This window comes from Channa argus, chromosome 20 (assembly GCF_033026475.1).
Source record: "Channa argus isolate prfri chromosome 20, Channa argus male v1.0, whole genome shotgun sequence".
NCBI classification, from domain to species: domain Eukaryota; kingdom Metazoa; phylum Chordata; class Actinopteri; order Anabantiformes; family Channidae; genus Channa; species Channa argus.
This window is the reverse complement of record NC_090216.1, coordinates 14,149,511-14,171,578: the sequence shown is the minus strand read 5'-3', so window position 1 is coordinate 14,171,578 and position 22,068 is coordinate 14,149,511. Positions and strand designations below refer to the sequence as shown.

Sequence of the window (22,068 nt, the reverse complement as noted above, 5' to 3'; positions counted from 1 at the left end):
GACAGCTGTCAGGGTCCCATTTCATGTTCACTATCTATCTATCTATTTATCCATCCATCCATCTATCTATCTATCTATCTATCTATCTATCTATCTATCTATCTATCTATCTATCTATCTATCTATCTATCTATCTATCTATCTATCTGTCTGTCTGTCTGTCTGTCTGTCTGTCTGTCTGTCTGTTTATCTATCCATCTGACACAGCAAACCTGACTTTAATTTTGTCCCAAAAATCAACCATCTATTATAAGAAGCGATAAGGCAAGAAGCAAGAAGAGGAAAAGGGGGAGGACCAGGGAGTCTCTAAGGGGTAGCTAAGTGTGTCTCATTCGATGCTGATCAATGGCTCCCAGATACCATCCTCTTCATGTCACATTACCATCTCTATAGGAGCCGTGATGGAGATTTGGAGCTGCAGCAGAGGTGGGGAAGAGGTGGGGGATTGCAGAAACCAAAAGATAAATGAGTGATGGAAATTGGAGGGCATGAAATGGACAGGAGGAGGAGGAGGTGACAGGGTGGAGTTGGATTGAAGAAGGGAGAAGTGTGTGGAGGGAGATGGAAGGTGGGAGGAGGGGGGAGAGATAATTTCCTATGAAGAGTCTGGAAGGGGGTGAGTGGGGGAGGGGCGTCTAATGGCTTTGGCTGCTGCCACTAGCTGATGGAATAAGACAAGTGCTGAAATGATTTTTCAGGATCTGAACGTTGGCAGGGTCATTAATTTGTCGCCATTAGCTGCTCCACCAGCTTTCAGAGTGAGAATGAAGAGAAGACAGAGAGAAAGAAGTTGATAACATAGTGTTATATGTGATCTTATTTCATATTCGATGACATTTAGTTGCTTAAAGCTGCAATAATCCTTATTCTAATTCACAGACAAGTAAACTCATAGCACTCAAAGCAGAGACTCATGGCCTGCCTCTGCAGTCATCATCAACTCCAGAGAGCTGTGTAGCATCTTTCAGCTCATTGTTGTGGTTTTCTGGTGACTTGACCGTACTGTTTTACTCTCACACCTCTAGCTGATGTGAAGCAGCAGCAGGCAGCTCTTTGACAGTCAGATGGAAATGTTTCATAAAGACACTATACACTACCAGCACACCACTGCCTTCAGACTGAAGGAAAAGGGGAATCAGTGTTTTCATATGACAACTTGATCAACTTCAGAAATGGGTGCAACCTGCTGGATATGCAAAGTCTCCATGTTTTTACAGGCTAGATCAAAATGTAATGAAACCAATGCACACAATGTTGATGGCTCAGTGATTCATCAAATTTGACTAATAAAGTAGCAGTTCAGCATTTTGGACAATATGCCGGTTCTAATTTCTTGTTAGATCAGAACACTGATATCGCTGTCATGTCTGATCGTGCATTAATCTACTCATCAAACCCTCATGTTTCCCTAAATAGCAAAGTTTCCTTTAAATTAATGAACCTGTTTGTCATTTTGCTGTGTCACTTTGGCCAGTAAAATGCCAGGAGTGTGGGCTCTATGTAGTTTAGCAAACATGAATGACAAGATTTCATAAGAAAGGTCACTGCAAAAGTAGCCCTCAAATAACCTGATGACTAAAATGTCAAATGTTTTGACAATCAATAAACCTGCTGGCCATACTAAAGGTCTCCATCACTCTGTCTTTAGTGTGTGTGTGTGTGTGTGTGTGTGTGGAGAAAAACACTGACCGTGGAATTTCATGTAAAAGTCGAATATAAGCTATATAGAGTTTAAATTAATAAAGTGACAAGTAAGAGATTATAACAAAGCCAACATTACTTAATGTGACATTTAGTGCACATATAAAAAGTTCAGCTGTTCAGATATTTTATATCCCGATCAGCATATTGTGTGTTTCTGATCTTCAGCCTCTCAGGGCTTGTTTAGAATCAATTACAAACAAGACATCATCAGTCAATCATGTAACTGCAATGGCAGTGCATATGTGTGTGTGTGTGTGTGTGTGTGTGTGTGTGTGTGTGCAAAGAGACAGAATGAACAAACCTTGTAGTGCAACACATGGAGACCATCAGAGGCACCATTAAGGTAATAAACGTTATGCTTGGATTACTCTCCTCATAATCCCACAGAACAACACAACAGGGCTACAGAAATTAAACTCCATACCCTAAGCAGCAGTCATTTTGTATGTATGCAGCATGCGTGACCTGTAAGTTGGTGGTCCTGGGTTGCCACCTAGTGGGCATGTTTAAGGTGGAACAAACCTAATTCATTTGCTCTGAATGTTTAATTTAGCAACTTTAGCAGTCTTATAACAAGAAGCAGTAGATCACCTGCTGGTCTCACTATGACCATCACTAACTGCTGTTCTATTTTGTTTTTACTTTTTAAATTGACCGAGATGGAAATGTTCTATGAAATATGACACTTTTTAAACACTTAGAGATGCGATTCATTAATTCCTTAAATATTAAAACGTTGCTGCTAAACTCAAACTTACAACCTTTGCAAGGTTATTACAAGTGTCTTATAAGTGTATTATTTAATCCAGGCTTATTATTATTAGGTATTAAGAATAAGGATTTAGTTACACTTGTTGCTTAGGTAGTTAAAGACAGGAAACCCAAACCCTGGTTCTCACACAGGGCTCTGCTTGGTTCCCCACCTACCCACTGCTGATTACCAAGATCAGTCAATCAGCAGGTTGAAGATACCACTTTGCTTTGTATTTCTCCACACTCTTTCATCTAGAATGGTATTTTCCAGCTTCTGGTTGACTGAGCACACCTGATCCAGGTAATCAGCACTGGGTAGTGCAAAAATATAGCCAGGACAGTGTTACTAGAGGACCATAGTTGGGAATCGTTTCAGCTCCTTTTTCTAACTGTCCCAAATGAATAGCCAAGTGTTTCTACAGCATTTTTTTCTCAAAATTTCAGATCATCAGTGGTGACGATGCTGGTTGAAGAAGCTCCAATGGTGCAACTGGTCAGCGCACGGACAGTAACCTGCAGGGGAATGTTGAGGTTGTGACTTTTGTTTTAATGAGGGTTACAACTGGACTAGTGTCAGATTACCCTGGTCATAATGCAGATGCTGACATACACATCTCAATAGGGATGATAATAACCAGGTGATGAGCAGTGCATAGTGTTTACCTCATATAATGCTTGGAGTTCTTCCTTGAAAGTTGCATTTTTGTGTCATCAGACCAGAGAATAGTTTTGCTTACGCGGATTCAGGTGTGGGCAACTCCAGTCCTTGAGACCCACAGCCCTGCTTGTTTTGCAACTATCCCTGCACAACCCTTATCTTTCAGCTTGTGGCTAACTGAACACACAATCAGCAAAGCGTGGTTGGAAAAAAAGTGCAGCTAGAGTCTAAAGCAACAGTGGTACTAGGACAAGGACACTAGTATTGAGCAGTACAAGTCTGAATCTGAATTGCAATCTGATTGTGAGTGTACTGACACTAGTACAATTGTGTTGCATGGCACATTAAAACTCTACTGCTCTAGGTGAGGATTGAACTCACAACCTCAGCATTTCTCTGCAGGTTACTGTCCGCTAACCGATTGCGCTACTTCTAAAACATTTGGCCACTGCATGCATTCCTTTCATGGACCTCTCTGTATTTGATTGCATTCATCCCTTATACTTATTCACCTCGGCATCTCTCTCCAGACTATAACCACTAGAGCTTCTTTCATCAGCAATGACGATGTGACCTTTAAAGCAAAACAATGCAGACATTTTCAGCTAAATACATTTGGTCACTTGGAAAAAAAATAATAACATAAACAATTGGGTTTAGTCTGATGGGGAGCAAATATCCCTAGAGCTTTGACTCTTCTTAGGCAAAGATTTAAACTTTGTCTTCTCAATTGAGATACACAGGTCCTTTAATTGTGGATGGACAACATTGTGCAAACTGGCCATATGTCTCTTGATCAATGTTGCTCCTTTCTAGTCCATCTATGGTTATTGTAAATCCTCAAGCCACAGAAAATAAAACTTTGTAACCCTCAGTGAGAAGGCAACACACATACATTACAAATGACCAAAACTCTGTCATGTTTATTGCCAGGTGGCTAAAACACCACCACACTGAAAACACTAAAAAAAACACAAATTCCATTTTGTAACAACTATTACTAATGGGGCACATTACCATGAAAGTGTGTTTTACACAGATGTGAATTAGGGTGATTATATATAAAAGCATCTGTGACAGAAGTGTATTACAGGATGTGGCATAAATTCAAGTTGGTACGTAGGTAAGACTATAAAATGACTTTGTGTGTGTGTGTCAGTAAGGCACATTTGATCATTTCTGAATCAGCCTCACCACACAGGACATTCAGAAAATGAACGGAACCATTTGACATCAATTTAAAAAAAACACACACAAAAAAGAGCAGTCTCAAGTTGCAGTTCTTCGTTCTGAGACTTGGGGGTGCAGTTTGTATCACAGGCAAACAATACGGAATAGACGTTGCAAATTGTTGTAACTTTCCTCCTGTGCTACTGGTTATTAGAGATCAGTCCCACGACTGCCATAACTGATCATATTCAGTCAGTTCAGTTTTTTTCCGATGTATGTGAGCATTTTTAGTCAAACAGTCTTTTATCATAGCAGGTGTATTGTACCTCTCCAAACATAACAACAAATATGCATTAGTTTCACAGATGTATATAAAATCCGAAACATCAGGAGAAATGCTTCTGCTCAGTCACAGAAATGCTGCAGCCAGTCCAACTCCAGTGCTGATCCAGAGACAGCCCACCTGACATTTCAGACGTTCAGAGTAGATGTGCGTTTAGGTCATACTTTTCACAGAACTTGTCTGTGATTGGTATACAGGTGAGATACTCGCACCAGTCACACTTAACGGGATATACATAGAAGAGTACGGCCAGGGTGGAAAAGAGACCCAGGAATACCAGGATGAAGACACAGATCTGAACCCGCTTTCTGTACATATCAGATTGCCCGAAGCTGAAGGGAAGAAGAAGTGTTATTTATTTCATAGTGCATCTAAACTAGCAAGTCAAAGACATGTCTTTGTATTTTAACAGTTTGTCGAGCTATTCTTATGTATTACAATTAACCTCTCTGTGAACTGAGAAGCATCAGTTTTTTTTTTTCACCCACCTGATGTATGGGAGGAAGGCGAAGGACAGGAAGAACCCTGATATAAAACCACAGATGTGGGCAAAGTTGTCAATCCAAGGAAGCAATCCGAAAGAGAAGAGGAAAACTGAGATGGCCACCAGCTTAGCAAACGCCCTCCAGGGCCGCTCGAGGATCTGCCAGCTCTGAAACAGCTCCACGAACAAGCAGGCCAGGATGCCGAACTGGCTGCCTGCAGGACCCACCTGAGAGAGAGGTATAAAGAGGAAAAAAGAATGAATGCCGGGAGTAATAAGTTGTTTACACAGACATAATGTTATAAAGATTAAGAAAGTTTAATCTGTGTCATTTTAGCTAGAACAACCCGATTAATAATGTCTATTATTGACAATTTACAAACTTCATAATTTTTTCAATCATAAATATACTATAACTTGAATAGTCTTATTTCTGAGGGTGACATTTTACCTCTGCTCTGTAAGGCAAAAAGATAGCTGAGGCCAAGTTGCCAGTAATGCCACTTAACATATAGATGATAGAAATCCTCAGCCAGCCAGCCAGCTTTTCTAAGTCCCTCAGCACCGCCATCTGGAATAATACTGACACCAGGCAGTGCACAATCCTACAGAGACAAGACAGCCAGCAAATTATCTGCAAAGTTTTTTTAAAATCTAAGTGGTTCTTCCCACATAGCACAATCTTAAAAAGACTTCAGTCTTTTCTAATTAATAAAAAAACAAGAGTCTAGTCACCCAGCATGAAGAAAGAGAGACAGCCAGAGTCGAGAAAACTGGTCTGGGATATTTGGGTTGAGAAAAGGCAACAAACCACAAACGTCATCCATGCAAGCAACCTGGAAGAGAATAGCAATAGAAAAACAATCAGGTGTGTACGCATCAGTTCTGCACCGTGGAGGAGGAGAAGTCAATTACAAACTCAATTACAAAACCTCAATAAGCTCTGGTTTTGCAATCTTTAGCGCCTGGTACTTGTACGACAGCGACCGGCAGAGTGATGCTGATGTTGTGAGTTCAAGCATCACCTGGAGCAGCAAACTCTCAAAAATAAGCAGTATCCTCACAACTAGCCTTTGAAATGCTGATTTTGATTTAAAAAAATTAGCAACCATTGCATCAAAAAAAGGAAAAGCAGTAGTCATATTGAGGTATAGTAACAAAGTTGTTTGTCCTACCTGTGAGCAAAGAGTAGCTTCCTCGTGGAAATAGCCTTGCATAAAGTTGCAGTACTCTCTGGAAGTGATTTCACATCTACAACATGAAATGCATCTTTACCTTTATCATCAACAGCGTACAAAAAGAACATTCACACATGTATTATTTAGAATTTGCTTATGATTTCTATATACTAAATTCCTATGTCACATTGGCTAAGAAGCTGCTCAACCCAAGAGATTTCATTTGTCTTGGTTTCACTATTTACATTCTTTATCAAAAGCATTTCTGATCTTTACCGTCCTTTGGTTCCAATGCAGCAGGGCCGGCCTGTGATGGTGCAGTCTATGTGAGGAAGGTTGGTGTGATTCCCAGAGTTGTACCTTGTACAGATCTACAAGTAACCACAGGAAAACTTTACATGGAGATGATAGTGTGTCTGAGCTGCAGGAAATTTCTTAAATGCTTAAAATCTAATTACAAGAGTCGCAAAATTAGTGAAGGGGAAACCAAATTGAAATAGCTTGTTTGAGTGATGTCACAGCATCTAAAGAGATTGTACTCACTGGCCACTTGGTGATGTCATCAGACCATTCATGAGGTGAAACAGAGGCTGGCTCCAGGCAAATTCTACAAAATCAACAACAAAAGTAAAAAATAAGATTCATACAATTGTGTCAGTAGGTATTTTCTCTGATTCCTATCGTTCTCTTATCTAAATTAAGGGCATTACAATAGTGATATCTAATGGCTGTTCTACATAAATGCCATCATAACATGAGGATAATAATGAATCACGCTGATGCAGCAAAATTGTAACGTTACCTGGGGTCCTGATGGCACACTGAACCATGCTGGCGTAGTTCACCTTTCAAATGTGGAGCGCTGGGGTGTTGAGGCCACTTCACCCACACTGCCAGAGTACTCTGAAGTACAAGAATACGGAGGTAGCTGAACACTGGGTTGGGGTTAGAATTCAAACAGGGCAATTTGGTGCTGTTTTCAGTTTGATTCTATCATTAAACTCTTAGCTTTGGTGTCTTTGCTCGCTTTGGCATAATTTGCTAAACCATGTAAGTTGAAGTTTCCTGTTGCAGATGTGCTGGTAGTACCACTGACCGAACACTCCTCCTGTAAAGTCTGCAGGCAGCCGGAGTGATCGTTCCTCACGCAGCAGCCCGATTCTCTCTCTTTCATTCGCTTCTCCTGGATCAGTTTGTCGATTTCTTCATCCTTGCGCATGCATGGTGAAAACTTAGCTCCCAGGTGGATCAGTGCTTCCTGTAGGACATTGCAGCTTGGTGAAGTTTTTTTGTGTGTCAAGTGCCCAGAGAGTTACCCTGTGAGATAAACTCTAATACCCCATTCTCTGACAACAATGAACATCTTTAATTTTAGTAAAGACAATGGAATTGCTATTAATTATTTTTCATACAATTTAATATTTATGTCCTCCCCTTATTTCCCATGTCAGAAAGTGGACGTGTCAACCATTTATCCATATAAGATCAACAGCTTTCGGCTTGTCCCTTCGGGGGTCGCCACAGCGGAACATGTTGATTAGGGATGTGTTTTTACGCTGGATGCTATTCCTGCTGCAACACTCCCATTTTTTGTCCGGGCTCCCACCCCACCAATGCTCTACCACCGAGCCACCAGGCCCCCTATTTGTCCATATAAGATAATGTTTTCTATTACCTATATCTCTTATATCTTGTATTCTTCTTATTATTATTACTTTAATATAAGTACATCGATGAGTTATTTTTTTATTTTTATTAAATTGTCTTAATTACTTTTTCTTGACATTTCATATAAATTTTCTAGCCAAACAAAAATCTAATTCCCATTTTGACCAGCATACAGTACATTTGGAAGTGGATAAAACGGTCATAGAGAAAAGATGGTATTGAAAAACAGACAATACTTACTGAGCTTGGACCCACCCAGAAGTTTTGTTGTTGCACAAACCTAACGTTTTCATAAACTCCTTTGTTCCTCAATACCTAAAAAAATAATAAAAGTATTACTTGTATTGTTCATCTGTTTTCACAGGAAAATGAACAGCAAATTCACCACCAAGAGATCAGTGTAAAGATGCTAAACTCTCTAAAATTTACTTACAGAATCAACTGTTTCATGTTGGGAGAATCCCACAGGGGCAATACCATAGATAGTGACAGCCAGAATGGTGATCAGCAAGTGAACAAATGTGATCCAGTAGGTAAAGAAAGGTCTGAAGAGACGGGGAAGGACAATTCTGTGGCATTAACAATAACTTTTTTTTCTACACAATGTAAACTAAAATCAACCATCTTACCTATGATCATCCATGTCCTCAATCTGCCTCTTGACAAAGCTGTCAATGCGTTTGCGGTAGGTCCTGTTTGTGAGACGGCCGACCATGCCGAGGCCATACGGCCTCTTCTCCCGTGCAAACAGCTTCTTAACAGGAACCACGATCCTTTGTCCCCGCTGCTGATGGTGGCTAACACTCACAACCTCCTGTTTTAGACGCACTTTTGGCTGGACCAGAGGCCCTTCCTTCACCTTCCGCCATCCTCGCTCTAAAGGCCTGAGTTGAGGAAGAGTGAAATTAAAGAAGTGTGAAGAATCACAAACTAATATGTTAGATGGGAAACGTTTCAGCCAGGACATTATGATATGATAAAGCAAATGATATTATATCATACGACACTGTCAAGACTTTTGTACTGCAAAACTGCTCCCTTTTCATGTAAAAGGACAAGTAAACCCACAGCATGAGGTGACTCCTCTCCAGTTCCCTTCTATCCAGTGCACTTCCTGGGAGCTCACTCTCATCCAGCTGTTTGAGGGCAGCCTCTGATGGTGTCTCAAAAACCTCATCTGCATAGCTGGACAACTCATCCTGCAGGCCATCCTACAAAGAAGATTAATGAATAAGAAGGACTTAAAAGCTGCAATATTACGGGTACATAGGTATTACAAAACTAATATAAAAAACATAACTTATAAGAAAGGACTCTACAAAAAAATAAAGAAAAACTGCCGACAGTAAAAACATGAAGACTGTCTGCTCGTCAAATGTGAAAGTACAATTTCATATTTATGTGAAAATAAATTAGAAGTTTAGACGGACAGTGTATTGATCAGGTGAAATACTTACTCTGGTGAAAAATGACGTGTCCAGTTCATCAGTAAAGTCCACAGTGTCATCTTCGATAAAACTAGGAGGCACGAAACTTCGTCTGCGATGTCGTGTATCACCTAACGTTCGACCCTAACGGACACAAAAACACACACAACATGCACGTTTACTAAAACCAGATATTTCCTGTAGGAAATTATGTCAGACTTTCTATGAAAAAAATTAAATATATAAGATTTTTACACATTATTGTACAGTTGAGTACAGTTTTAGAAAGTTACTTTGAAATGGCAAAAAGGATGAAAAAGCTAAAACATAATATTTGCAAAATGAACAATCAGCTAGTACAAGTTCGTCATACAAGTTATAGTAAATAATGAAAATCCTATCATTGCAAACATTTACATCCCTCTCAATGAAAAGTTGTATGTATACCATGAATGTTCTCCCTTTGCCTTTATTACCTCCTCCGACATCTTTGGGTACCGTCTGAACAGCATTTGTATCCTGTTAAGTACATTTGTAACCCATTCTTAATGGCATATTTGTCCATATCTACCAGATTACTGCCACGATAGCAGACAACCGAGTAAAGCCTTCCTCAAAAGATCAACAGCTTTAAGCTCGTCCCTTCAGAGGTTGCCACAGTGGATTGTGGTCCACAAGTTGCTTTGGCATGAGTTTTTACGCCAGATGCCCTTCCTGGCACAACCCTCCCATTTGGGGCGGGGCCCACAGCTGGTGGGGTTCGAACCTGCGGCCTTCTGCATCCCAACCCAAAGCTCTACCACTGAGTTACCAAGCTATGTAGGGCCTTCCTCAATCTATTTCCGTTTTCAGTGACATTTAAGTAAGTCATTTTTTGAAAACCGCTCTAGAGTTGAAGTTGCTTTGTGATTTTGGATCATTGCCTTGTTAAAAGATCCCTGCCTCTTTATTGTTAATGTACAATAATTATGTTGATAAAAACACATTTTGTATTTACTATTTTTGCCATTTAACTCAACTGTTTCATGGTAACTGTATATCACTATAATGATGACAGATGGTATGAGAGAGGAATAGGTGAAAAAATATATGTTCACATGAAAAAACCTTCTATTAACAGAGGCCTCCAACACTATCTGCCTATCTATGCTTCCTTCTTATCCATCTCCAGGAGGTTTAAGACCACTTCACACATCCACAAGGGAGGTCACACCTAACGATCCCCATCCTTAGGCGATGAATGCTGTGAAGAGTCATGTTCATTACATCTCTATGACTCCGCCCAATTCTCACCTCCCCCATTATCCACCTAACGAGCCTTTTCAGGATAGGTGAGAAACAAAGGCCCACCCTGGAGAGTACACAGTAACTGGGTCCCCTAGCAAACTTTCCTTGAGACTGAAGAGGCTACAGGGATGAGTCACAACATTTCCAACCAAAAAAAAAAAAGAAGTCCAATTGATATGATTCAACATCCAGATAACCAAACCTGGATGACTGAGAATCTTCACTCATGTGAGTAAAAGAAAGATTTGCTGCAAAGCAGAAAAATGTAAGGCTTTCATGTATGCTAAGCACAATCTCCTCTTCAGATGTGAACAAATGCTTTACTGCAACAATGCCGTAGCATTAGGGAGAAACTTTTATAGCTGGCAGTAGATTGGAAGAGTTTGAAGCACGGAGTATACAGCGCAAAAAAAAAAATCAACAAATAAATGCATTTGAAATTCTACTGTATAAACACATAAACAAACACCTTCATTAGAGCTGCTGCAGCCTTGAGACTCATAACTGCGACAGACTCTCGTTTGCGACGTCGAGGCAACCGGTTGTGGGCGGAGCGTGAGCTGGAAAAGGAGCAGAGTGAGGCAGTGCCAGGCGTGATTGGAGTATGTGGGACACTGAAGCCGTCTACATCTTCCACGATACGGAAGGCACGACCCCGCGCCAGGGGGTCTACAATCTGCTCGCACACACACACACACACACACACACAAACACACAGAATATGGCATAACACAGAGTGGAAGAATAATGACACAGGGAAGCACATACAAGCATCTATATTAGGGTTAGAGTGACGTACTTTTACTTATAACACAAAAGTGCTTAATCAGTGTGTTTCAGTTTTAAGCATGGTATTCAGTATTCACTCTTAAGATATAGTTACAAATATTGTTTATTGTTTAATATACTATATGCTCTACGGTTGCAAAAGAGATGTGTCTAATAAACACTACACGATAACTTTACACCACTCAGCAGCTGCTTCATGCAACAAATAATCTTTTAAATGAGAGACAGAAAATATTATTATATAATTCTTGTATATCGATTATACTAATATGATAATCTGACCCTGTTGTTTGAAGATGTTTGAAATATTATTATAAAACTTTAGTAAAAGAAAAGTAAAGCACTACATTTGCATGCTAGTTTAAAACAGGCATGTTTTAAAATGTAAAAAATCTAAACAATGTGAATTACATCTTACACATACACTACTGTGAGTCTCAGTGGATACTTAATGTGTAGACTAATGCTGTTCACATGAAACATTCATAGAAAAGTTTGAAAATATTTGCTTTATGTCTTTGTAACTTCATCAATCAAACCCTAGCAAGATGACAAAGCAAAGAGGTGAAGCGAGCACATAAAATCTAAAATGAAACAAAGACAGAGTGAAAGGTAAAAACAGGAAGACAGCAAGAAAAGGTAAAAACCATCCCTTCTCTTCCTGCCTCTAACACAGCACGATCGCTGGCCTACCCTCTGCATGCCACAATGGTGGTGACTGGGATGGTGGGGTGGGAGGTAGAGAGGAGGAGGGGTCTCAGTGCTGGCCAGTGAGAGGTTGTCCTGGCTGTGTAGTTCCATGTCCCTCATCACCTGCGTCTTGAGACCCCCGTACAAATGGCTGCAGTGCTGCAGGCTCTTCCTCCTCCATCGCTGGATACTGTCACTGTCCTTGCTCACCCCGAACCAGTCAGCCGTACCCCTGGAAAAGAGACACATTCAGGTTAGTAAAAAGAGAAAAAAGTGAATATTGATTTAAAAAATTTGAAATATAAAGTATGAACTGAAACAGTGGCTCTCAATACTATTATGTTGATGCTGTGACATTATGGTAATGGGACTCTGAGCTAAGAGAAGTAACATAATTGAAATAAAGTTTTTTGTATTTTAAAATAGTAATTTTAAATCTCTTTCTATATGAAATATCAACAACGAGGACTGCGTCTCTGTAAGGCTGAACTTAGTGTATTACTTCTGGGATGACAGAAAACATCTTGCAGTGCAGTACAGTGTTAAATTATCGAACTTTACACCTACTTCGGTACCTTAAATACTAATGGTAGAGTCAAAATGCATAGTGTAAAATAATTATTTAAATAATATTTACTGCAGTTCTGAAAGAAAGTTTGACCAGTGTGAGGTATTTCATGATTACATGAGTACGTATATTGTGTCATATAGGTTCGGGATAGAGATAAAACCTAAACTTTTCTGATGAAGATCAAGCTGCAGACTCATCCTAGAGAGCATGGAAAACACTTCCTTGTTTCGTAACACAACTTATTGACTTCTGTTTGTCAGCAGCAATGGAGCAGGTGTCAATATTCTTTTAGTTCATGACCTGATCTGTATATGTAAATGTACATTTAGTGTATGTTGTTGTTTTTTCCACCGAACTTTGCCTGCAAGCCAGGTTGTGTTTTAGGCAAAGGAGGAGGGAGGAGGCCATGCTGGAGAGACTGTTTGGAGAGCAGAACACTCAGTAATAAACACTCAGCCCGCATCATCAAGAAAGGCGCCAGCTGGAGAAGCCTTCTATGGTTGCGCAGGGGGAGGGAGGGGGCGGCATGACCTTAGTTGTTGTTTCTCCACAGAGGAATGTCACAGAAAGAAAATACAGGTTTTGGAAATCAGTGTGGTGGGAGTTAGCCTGGGCCTCTTTAAACCGAGAGGAGCAGATGTAAATAGGGAGAGCGAGAGAGAAAAATGTAAAAACGTTTCACATGAAAAAACAAAACTGATTCACTTAAATTAAAATATGACCTGATGAATCAGATCAACAGTTGCCAACAGTTGAATTTCAAGAGTTGTACAATCCTGTCTTTGAGTGTTACACGCTGCGTTGTTTGTTTGGCATTGAATAATCACTTTAAACACAACCTGTACCTACTGATAGACTTTCACTTTTGATTTATTTATTTAAACAACGAAGAGGAAACTTTCCATACTGACGGTAAACACACCATTGATGGTAAAATGTGATTTAAAGAAATCAACAACACTGTAAATTCAGGCCTAACTCAGGCTAGAAGACGCATTTTTATATTTGTTTAGTAAACATCTCTGCATACACATGCACAAACATGAAGACATGTCATATCCACCCAAAAATGAAATAAAATTATATTTATGACTGCTTGAGAACAGCACACATCTACCACACCTCAAAGATGAAAGTGATGCTAAGCCACATGAATTCAGTATCATATCCTCCAGGTAAGGCTGGTACACATGCAGCATTAACCCACTCCATCATAATTATAGGCTTAAAAATCATTCATTTCATCAGACAGAAAAAGGCCAGGGGCCAAATCTTACAATACTATCTAAACAAATGCTACTACTGTTCAAACACAGAGCAGAGCAAATAGAGAAAGTAAATCTGAATCTGGATTATGGGAATGAGGTGAAGTGATTGGTTAATATGACAACGAGTGGGTGTAATATTGTTACTTTACTGGTGCAATGTTAGAGTCAACTAATCAGTTTACTAAAATGTCATATTAATTATAAGCTCTCACATGTTCCTACAAGTAATATGGACAACTGTGCTTTTATTCGTTCAGTGGTTCACTACTGTTTTGCATGTGAATTCTCATCTGGTGACTTAATACAGATGGTCTCCCTGTCCCAAACTAAGGCTAAGCCTAAAATAATTTCTTATTTCTGGGATAGGATGTTTTAGTGTCACGGTGATCTAAATGCTGTTTTCCTAATTTGTCTAGCAGAATTGTGTACTTAATGGGACCTGAAATATGAACATGGTCTAATAACTTAAAAAGCATTCTGTGTATAGCATAAAATGCTCCTTTTGCATCAAGCAAAAAACATGCATGACCCGTGCATATATTTCTTTCCTTTGTCTAACATTCCCACTTCCCAGGGGGTCACAATGACTAAATCACCAACTCTGTATTGAGTGGACCTCCCACTGTACCATGTGAGCCACTGGCACCTCTCTTTTAAATCAATATTATTGAAATATTGGTCTTCTGAATCAATATTAATCTAATAATTACACATAATTACTGTATAGAGAAGTGCAAAAGGTCAAAACAGAATAGTCATTTTATAAATTAGATGGAATATTTAATATTTTGTATAATATTTGAATGTATTTGTCTAACGTGTTGTGCCCATACATTCTTCTGTTATTCTATTTAGGTCTTCTCTGTCTGGTCCATTCTGAGAGCAGAATTCATGCAGCTCACAACCACCTGAATGAGGATTGTCTATTTTTGTAGCTCTTCTTGCTTTGTGCGTTTCAGTCATGTCAGTTGAAGTCATTCATAATTCTTTAACGAAAGTGACTATAGAATTGCAAAACGTACTACTATTTCTAAAGTTTTTTTTTGGTTCCTAGAAAAGGAACATAAAAAAAGCTCAGTTCTTATAGACAGAGGTGATGCGCAAAAAGGTGGAACATTTTTAGAGCTTATAAAAAAATCAATGTGAGACAAGAAGACAGTGTTTGGCAGTCATCTCAGCACAAAGGCTGAGAAAAGGCTCTTGTCTGACCAAATCTACTAAAACATATTGTATGTATTGCATTTCAGAAGCAAAAGGTAGTACTAACACCTGACTAGATTTTACGGTCAGCAAAACACGTGACTAATAATACAAGCTGGAAATATTTATATAATATGTATATTTAAGTGCAAAAAAAACAATAGCAATTACACAAAGAATTAAAGGCATCAGCAAAGGCTTTGATCAGCATTTCTATCCACTGGCCAGCATCTCATGTTGGCTCAGCATCTTCTCCTCTAATGTGCCCAGCTAAGGAAAAAACACAACACGCTCACCTGTCCAGAGAGCTCCATGAGGGGTTCAGTGTCTGGGTCATACCTGATGCGGACTGGGACTGTGGCCCTGTTTCACCTCCATCACGTTCATCACTAGACTACTATGCCGCTTACCCCCTGACCGTTATAAAACCCTGATCCACCGAACGCAAACTGATCCTCTGCAGATCACACATACAATGTTCCATAAGGGGATTTCCTAATATCCAGGCCAGCGGTACATTATAACATTTGGTGTTACGAAAAGAGAGGATGATCTCCACTGTCCCACAGTGAGCTCCAAGTTAATCAAAGGTTAGAGGAAAGCTGGCGGCGAGCTCCTTAGTCAGACGGGAATCAGATTTCTACAGGAAACATTCCGGTGTAAACAGATCCACAGAGGATGTACAGTCTTCTTCAAGCTGGACCCACTCACTCAGCAAACAGTGAGTGGGAGGATCTTAATGTTTCTGACCTTGTGTCACCAACATATAAGAGAAATTTCCAGATTCAGTAGCTGGCAGGTCTCCCAGTTTTCCTCCTCAGGGGTTTGCATAAAACATGTGACCTACTGGGCAAAAAAGGCAGCAGGTCTGGTCTTTGTCAAAATAAATATACCCCTCATCCAAAGCCTCAGTGATCACTATGAACGAGGTTCTTCTATCTCTCCCTGTGTCTGTGTACACTCGAGTTCTCCCTCTGACATACCAGCACACCACAGGAAATGTGAGATCAGACAGAGGGAGAGAAGAACGATGGTACATCATTAGGAACATTAGGAAGGAGGAGGGAAAGAGGAAGGGCACTTCCTGGGACACGTTTGAACATGACACACAAACACAAACTCCAGTGCCAGCGGCACAAATCACAGCCGGTAGTCGTGACCCCACCTTGCTTTGCAGTGAGCGCGCTTGCTTCAGCAGCTAAACGAAGTCCAGTTGAGGGCATGAATTTCAGTTCAAAAACCATTAGCACCATTACCAGCATCAGTGGGACTGGGATAAATGATTATACGTTTCACTCTGTGGCCCGAAATCCATAAAGCTTCCTAACATGAAAGAGCGTTTGCTGTTGTCCTATAGGTCAACAAACATCAGGCTGTTCTCCCACTTACCCTACAGGTCAGACATGTGCAGCAAATCACACACAGACAAACACACTGTTTGAGTAGTAAAAAGATTTATCCTGTATTTGTCTACTACTTTGTGGAGGAGGTACCTCAGTTAACCTCGAACGTCATGTATACACGTACAGAAACTTCTGCTCAGTCTCATTAATTCTCTCACAAACATCAAACACATCAAGTCTGTTTTTTCTCTCACACAGATAATTATCTAATAAACCTTGACATGATAAAGTTGAGACTCTCCTTTGAAGAGAATATCTCGAGGTTTTAGTTTTTCCTCCATGTTCTGACATTTACATTTAATTTAACGCCATGTGAGGGGCTGCTTTGATGTGGCCCACATGCTGCATGAGACCCATTCTCGGTTTCTTTGAGCGCTTATGTTATTTCATCTGCCTGAAACCACGTGATCGTGTGTCACCTGGGCTGATCATCGCTTATGTGTGTTCTTCTTTGTTGGCAACTTAACAACTTTGTCACAAGTTTTAGCAAATTTTCAGAACCCTTTTACTTATCTTTTTAAAAAGCAGTCAGTGCTTTTACATTCACGTCACAGTTGGCTTTATAAAAACAGCTGATTTCATAACTTTTATGTAGATGGAAAACCTTGTTTCTGTAACAGGATTAAAGAAACTTGAATTTACCAGGTATATTTCCCCTGGAGAACAAAGAATTGTCTGTCATGTTTACAGAAAGACAGATTTTTAATCTTTCTACAACAGCACGTGTGCATGACAAAAAGCTGCAGACAGGGAAAGTACCAGAGTGAAAAAAGCTGAAGGAAAGGAGACAATTACATGGAACAATGTCATCTCTTGCTTAAATATTGTCCAACAAAGGTTTGTGCTGAACTAAAACTAAGTGGCCTGCAGTCATATAAGTTGATTTCCCCCCAGATTTTTTAACATTCAGTTTGTGTGCTTTTTCCCTGCATTATCACTCCTACACACACAGCCAAAAACAAAGGCAGGAAGCATAAAGCAGCGTCCTTAGTCATTTTACATCAGGAAGAGTAACATGGTTACTTATGTGCATGTAAGCACAGTCGATGAATGTTGTTTCCTATGGCTGTCGTGACTGTCAGGGGAACGCAGCAGGATGCTCAGCCAATCACTTGTCCCCATTTTCTCCAGGTTAATTACATCTTTCTATGTTTTACTATTTTTCATATATCAGTCTCTCTTCTCTTTGCATTAACAGTATTTAAGCCCTATTTTAGATGAAATTTTGTACCTGTTTATATAATTGTGGGCTCACTGGTTCGTTAGGAAATTTTACTTAAATTGTGATGACTGGAATTTACATATATAATTCAAAATTCCTGTAGCTTTAAGGTTGAAAAAATAATACTCCATGATACTGATTTATTATCAGCTCGTTTCAACTCCTCACTGAAGCTGTATAATGTCTCTACTTCAGTGCTGTACCTGATGATCTGTTTGGGAATAGATGAACGCCGTCGGGTCAGTATTTTGGGGATGCAGGACCGCCTTCGGACAGCTGGCACCCTCCTGGGGCCCCTTTGGCCTTTTGGGGGCACTGTGTTGATGCGCTCAAAGCGTACCCTTTTCTCACTTAACACATATTACACAGAACAAGAAGAGGAGAAAACAGGAAGGCAGTGGGGGAGAAGCAGGGTTATAGATTTTAATAAGGCACAATCAAAGAAAAGAGGGGATAAGACAGAAGAACAGAGAAAGAGTTTTTAATCTGTTGAATCAGGGGAAAGGCTGTAGCATTAATTTGTGTTGTTAAAGCTTGATTAATGCAGAGGAGATATTAAGTACATGCAGAGGTCATAGGCAATTAGCAGTTGGAGAAAATTAGTATAGAGAAAAGAAGAGAACTTGTTAATTTGTGTGTGTGCGTGTGTGTGTGTGTGTGTGTGTGCGTGTGTGTCTAACCTCCTGATGGACTGTGTGAAGGACGGCCGTCTCTCCAGTGGAGGTCTGAGGTAGTTGTTGGAAGTTTCCACAGCAGTGATGCAGGTCTGAGGATTTTCTCCTGGCATGCTAACGCTGCGCAGATGCTTTACCGGCTGCAACATACACACAAATAAACACACACAAACAAATAATGCAGCCGCACTCTCTGCCTAATTTTTTTATGTGAAGTAGGCAAAAGGTTTGTGATATTATATTGAGTAGCACCAAACAATTTTACTTATTTTAACCTCAGTAATCTATTCTAAATAAGATTCCATTGTTCTGAGCATGACTTGAGTTGTGCTTACCTGGGTGATTACTGGGGAGTCGTCTGGCGTCAGCTGGATGGTGGGAATGTCCAATTTGAGCCATGGGGGCTTTTTCCTCTGCAGACTGCTGCTCCTGCTGCCTGGCTCATCCATGCTCACTGCCTCCCCCTACGCCTGCCAGCTGGACAACACCAAAAACAAGCAACAGAATACAGTAAGTAGGAGAATTCATGGTCAGATTATGTTCACAGACACGAGCTTCAAAAGACAAAACTGGCTAAATATTTGTCACATGGTGACCCGTCTAACGCAACAGGGCAAAGAATCATCTCTAATATTTGGAACAACGTGTTCTTTGTTGAGTTTGTTCTACTTAAAAATCCTATCTGGAAAAGTCAATAATTTCACTGGGTAATCATGCAAAACGTAAACATTAATCTTTAATTTAATATAAACACAGAGGGAAACAAGCTTCAGAGCTGCTCATCTTTCCATTTAGTGCCTCAACAATTACAGGCTGTCTGCTTTTATTCTTTTTCACAGAACTATTCTTCCATTGTTCCTGTTCCTTTGCAATCATAGTCGTTCCAGTGATTGGCAGCCCAAAATAAAAATATTCAGCTGTGGGTTAGGATCAAACTCACAACCTTAGCATTACACTGTACTTGCTTATGAACACAACACACTGACCAACTGTACAACTGGAGCCTCTGCAATCCTGGTGGATCTACTATGTTTTGGAAGGGCAGTGCTGCAGCTCTGCTTCAACACCACAAGATGGTGCTAAAATTTTCCCTATTTAGCGAAATGCACATGTACTCTCTATGAAAACAGAACAAAAAGAGATGTTATCACTCACTGTTGAGTGTGTTCCATCCTTTTTAAACAGGCTTTTTATTCAAGGGTAAGTGGTCTGAGTGTAGCAGGACGTCTACTACCAGACAGAGTCTGACAGAGGGAGTCTGACAGATTGGACAACTGAGCTACACAAACAAAGGCAAAGCCACAGAAGACAAAGCCAAAGACTCCACATATTCTGTTGTTTGCTGGTTAATGGGTTTATGAAGGCATTTGGCAATCGAAGGATGTTTTTCTGCCTAACTGTTTCACTGGATGTTTATATGTGAATAAATGTGACACCTCCCCACTACTTTTAAATTAAGGAGCTATGAGGCAGTGTGCAGTTTCACCTTTTAATGTGAAGTGCCAACACAAACAACATCCTTTTTTTTCCACATTACAAATGCATTTAAAAAGTGCTGAGCTTGTCAAGTAGAGCAGGAAACTCAAAACCTTAGCAGCTTTCTGCTGCTTACTGTGCCACTAGTGCCGCATAGTAACAGTAGCATTTAATTATCTACTAAATAGATCCTCATGTAATTATATAAAGTGTAGAGATTTTGAAGTCCACCATCACAATACAAACTAGAGGTAAAGAAAGACAAGATTTAAGACTCTTTGATGACCAACAAAAGTTGGCTGTTTTCTTGTTATACAAACATTTGGTATTTAGCTTAAAATGAATGTGGGCCCATTCATTACCTATCAAATTCATGGTAATATTTTTTTAAAAGTGTTCAGTGAATTTAGACAAAGAGGCAACAATATGAGAACATTATTGCAGTAAGTGGTAGATAAGTAGAGGTGGTTCAGTGGTTAGACAAGTCAGCTTGTGATCAAAAGGTCACTGGTTTCAGTCCCCACCCCCAGCAGGATGGATAGCAGAGTGAAAAGCAGCTGTTTGGTCCCAGTTCCTCAGTTGTTACAGGTGAGACTTCTCAGTGAAAGTTACACTGAATAAATTAAGGTAAAAAACCAACGGAGTCTTTCAGGCTTTCAGTTGTAGCTAACTAATTCAACTTGATTTCAATTCTCCTACTTAATATTAGAACCCTTTAAAGGTCTAAAATACAGCACTATATAGAGTTTAGTGCAAAAGTTTGCATTGGACATGTATCTTGAAAAAAATGAAAACATTTTAATCAACATAATAGTTAATGGTCTTTTGACTTACCCAAGTTAAATTTTAATTATTTTAGTAAGGGGGATGCAAATTTTTTAGACTAATTCATTTTTAATACTCTCCTTGACCATTTTTGTTAGGATAAGCCGAAAGGACAAACAAAATGATGAGGATAGAACATTTTTTTTACTAATAGAATAAGAGTAAAAAATGTGCAGCCCTTTACATTTAAATGGCATTTAAGGGGATGCAAACAACCCTGTAAAACCTAGCATTCATGTTTCTTAAACTTTTTCTGTCTTCTGCACTGCAACTGGTTTTAGTAAATTCAATTTTTTTGAAGGCTAATCAAGTATTTAACAGTAGTATTTATCCAGGCAAAAGATTTAATGATCTGTCTCTAATCACTGCCTTTTGTTGAGCTCAATAGAGGCCTTGATTAGTAATTTATGTCTATGTGCTGTAGACCAGTTTGAGAAAACATTAGTATTTTTCTAGCCTGGTTAAAGTAGCTTGGGCCAAAAGGAAGTCATTGAGCAGAAGCTGAGAGACTATCGCTGAATAACAGGACATCTGCACGGGGCTCTGCTGCGGTATGAAGACTGACCACCAACAAGGAGCTTCTGCAACCCTCAGCTGTGAATCATTCTGTGATTCATTGCAGTAAAGAAAATTACAGGCCCACTTTTCTTGCCATGAACTCATTAGCAAACAACAATCTCTTCCATCATATGTGCTGCTAGACCCAATATTCAGACATTCATTCTGGCCAAAACCAAGTCTAATGAACTGAAAGACACTCAACACTGGAGGACTTCTTGATACACAAAGGCACTGAGGGAATGGGTTGTGCTTTCATTCATCATTTCCACTCAAATGTCATAGGAAAAATCACATTTTAGATTCTCTCACTTGGCATAAAACATCAGTTTAAATGTGTTTTCTCCTAAAATGTATAATTCTCTTTTCTAGTGTAAATCTTCTTAGATGAACTCCCTTGTCTATGTGTGGCTCTCAGTAAAAGTAGGTATTTAGACAATTAAGGAGTGTGATTATTTAGGATGGGATGGGAGATGCAGCACATCAAGAGCACCATTTCCAAGCAGATCAACTGATCATGGCAACAACAACAACCACTGCTCTACTGAGGCTAGATCAGTTCATTTCCATGATAGGTGAACTATTTTTAGCTTCCTGGCTTTATGAGTTTCTATGGGCATAATGAAAGTATTCCCCAAATGAGGGCTTACAGATTTAGTTATAGCTTAAGGGCCAATCTAAATTGTTATTATGATTTTCACCTACAAAGCTAATATGCAT

General features: G+C 39.7%; 1 protein-coding gene across 6 annotated transcripts in view; it reads right to left on the bottom strand.

The window, feature by feature from the left end:
- Window positions 1-4,011: 4,011 nt before the first annotated feature.
- rhbdf1b (rhomboid 5 homolog 1b (Drosophila)) overlaps window positions 4,012-22,068 on the bottom strand; it is a 35,644-nt gene continuing 17,587 nt past the window's right edge. For 3 of the 6 annotated variants that reach the window (XM_067488765.1, XM_067488764.1, XM_067488766.1), the window contains 19 exons: window positions 18,825-18,966; window positions 18,496-18,629; window positions 18,019-18,165; window positions 12,155-12,383; window positions 11,142-11,348; window positions 9,416-9,529; window positions 9,027-9,169; window positions 8,588-8,842; window positions 8,392-8,503; window positions 8,199-8,273; window positions 7,387-7,548; window positions 7,093-7,193; window positions 6,834-6,897; window positions 6,567-6,661; window positions 6,288-6,363; window positions 5,848-5,948; window positions 5,564-5,717; window positions 5,117-5,340; window positions 4,012-4,960 (listed from right to left, as the gene is read on the bottom strand). In XM_067488765.1, coding sequence (XP_067344866.1) covers window positions 4,765-4,960; window positions 5,117-5,340; window positions 5,564-5,717; window positions 5,848-5,948; window positions 6,288-6,363; window positions 6,567-6,661; window positions 6,834-6,897; window positions 7,093-7,193; window positions 7,387-7,548; window positions 8,199-8,273; window positions 8,392-8,503; window positions 8,588-8,842; window positions 9,027-9,169; window positions 9,416-9,529; window positions 11,142-11,348; window positions 12,155-12,383; window positions 18,019-18,165; window positions 18,496-18,629; window positions 18,825-18,938 — 2,703 coding nt within the window. In that variant the 5' untranslated portion in view covers window positions 18,939-18,966 and the 3' untranslated portion in view covers window positions 4,012-4,764. Of the gene's footprint in view, window positions 4,961-5,116; window positions 5,341-5,563; window positions 5,718-5,847; window positions 5,949-6,287; window positions 6,364-6,566; window positions 6,662-6,833; window positions 6,898-7,092; window positions 7,194-7,386; window positions 7,549-8,198; window positions 8,274-8,391; window positions 8,504-8,587; window positions 8,843-9,026; window positions 9,170-9,415; window positions 9,530-11,141; window positions 11,349-12,154; window positions 12,384-15,486; window positions 16,174-18,018; window positions 18,166-18,495; window positions 18,630-18,824; window positions 18,967-22,068 lie in introns of those variants that run through there. The other 3 variants (XM_067488768.1, XM_067488767.1, XM_067488769.1) reach the window with 3 other exon arrangements.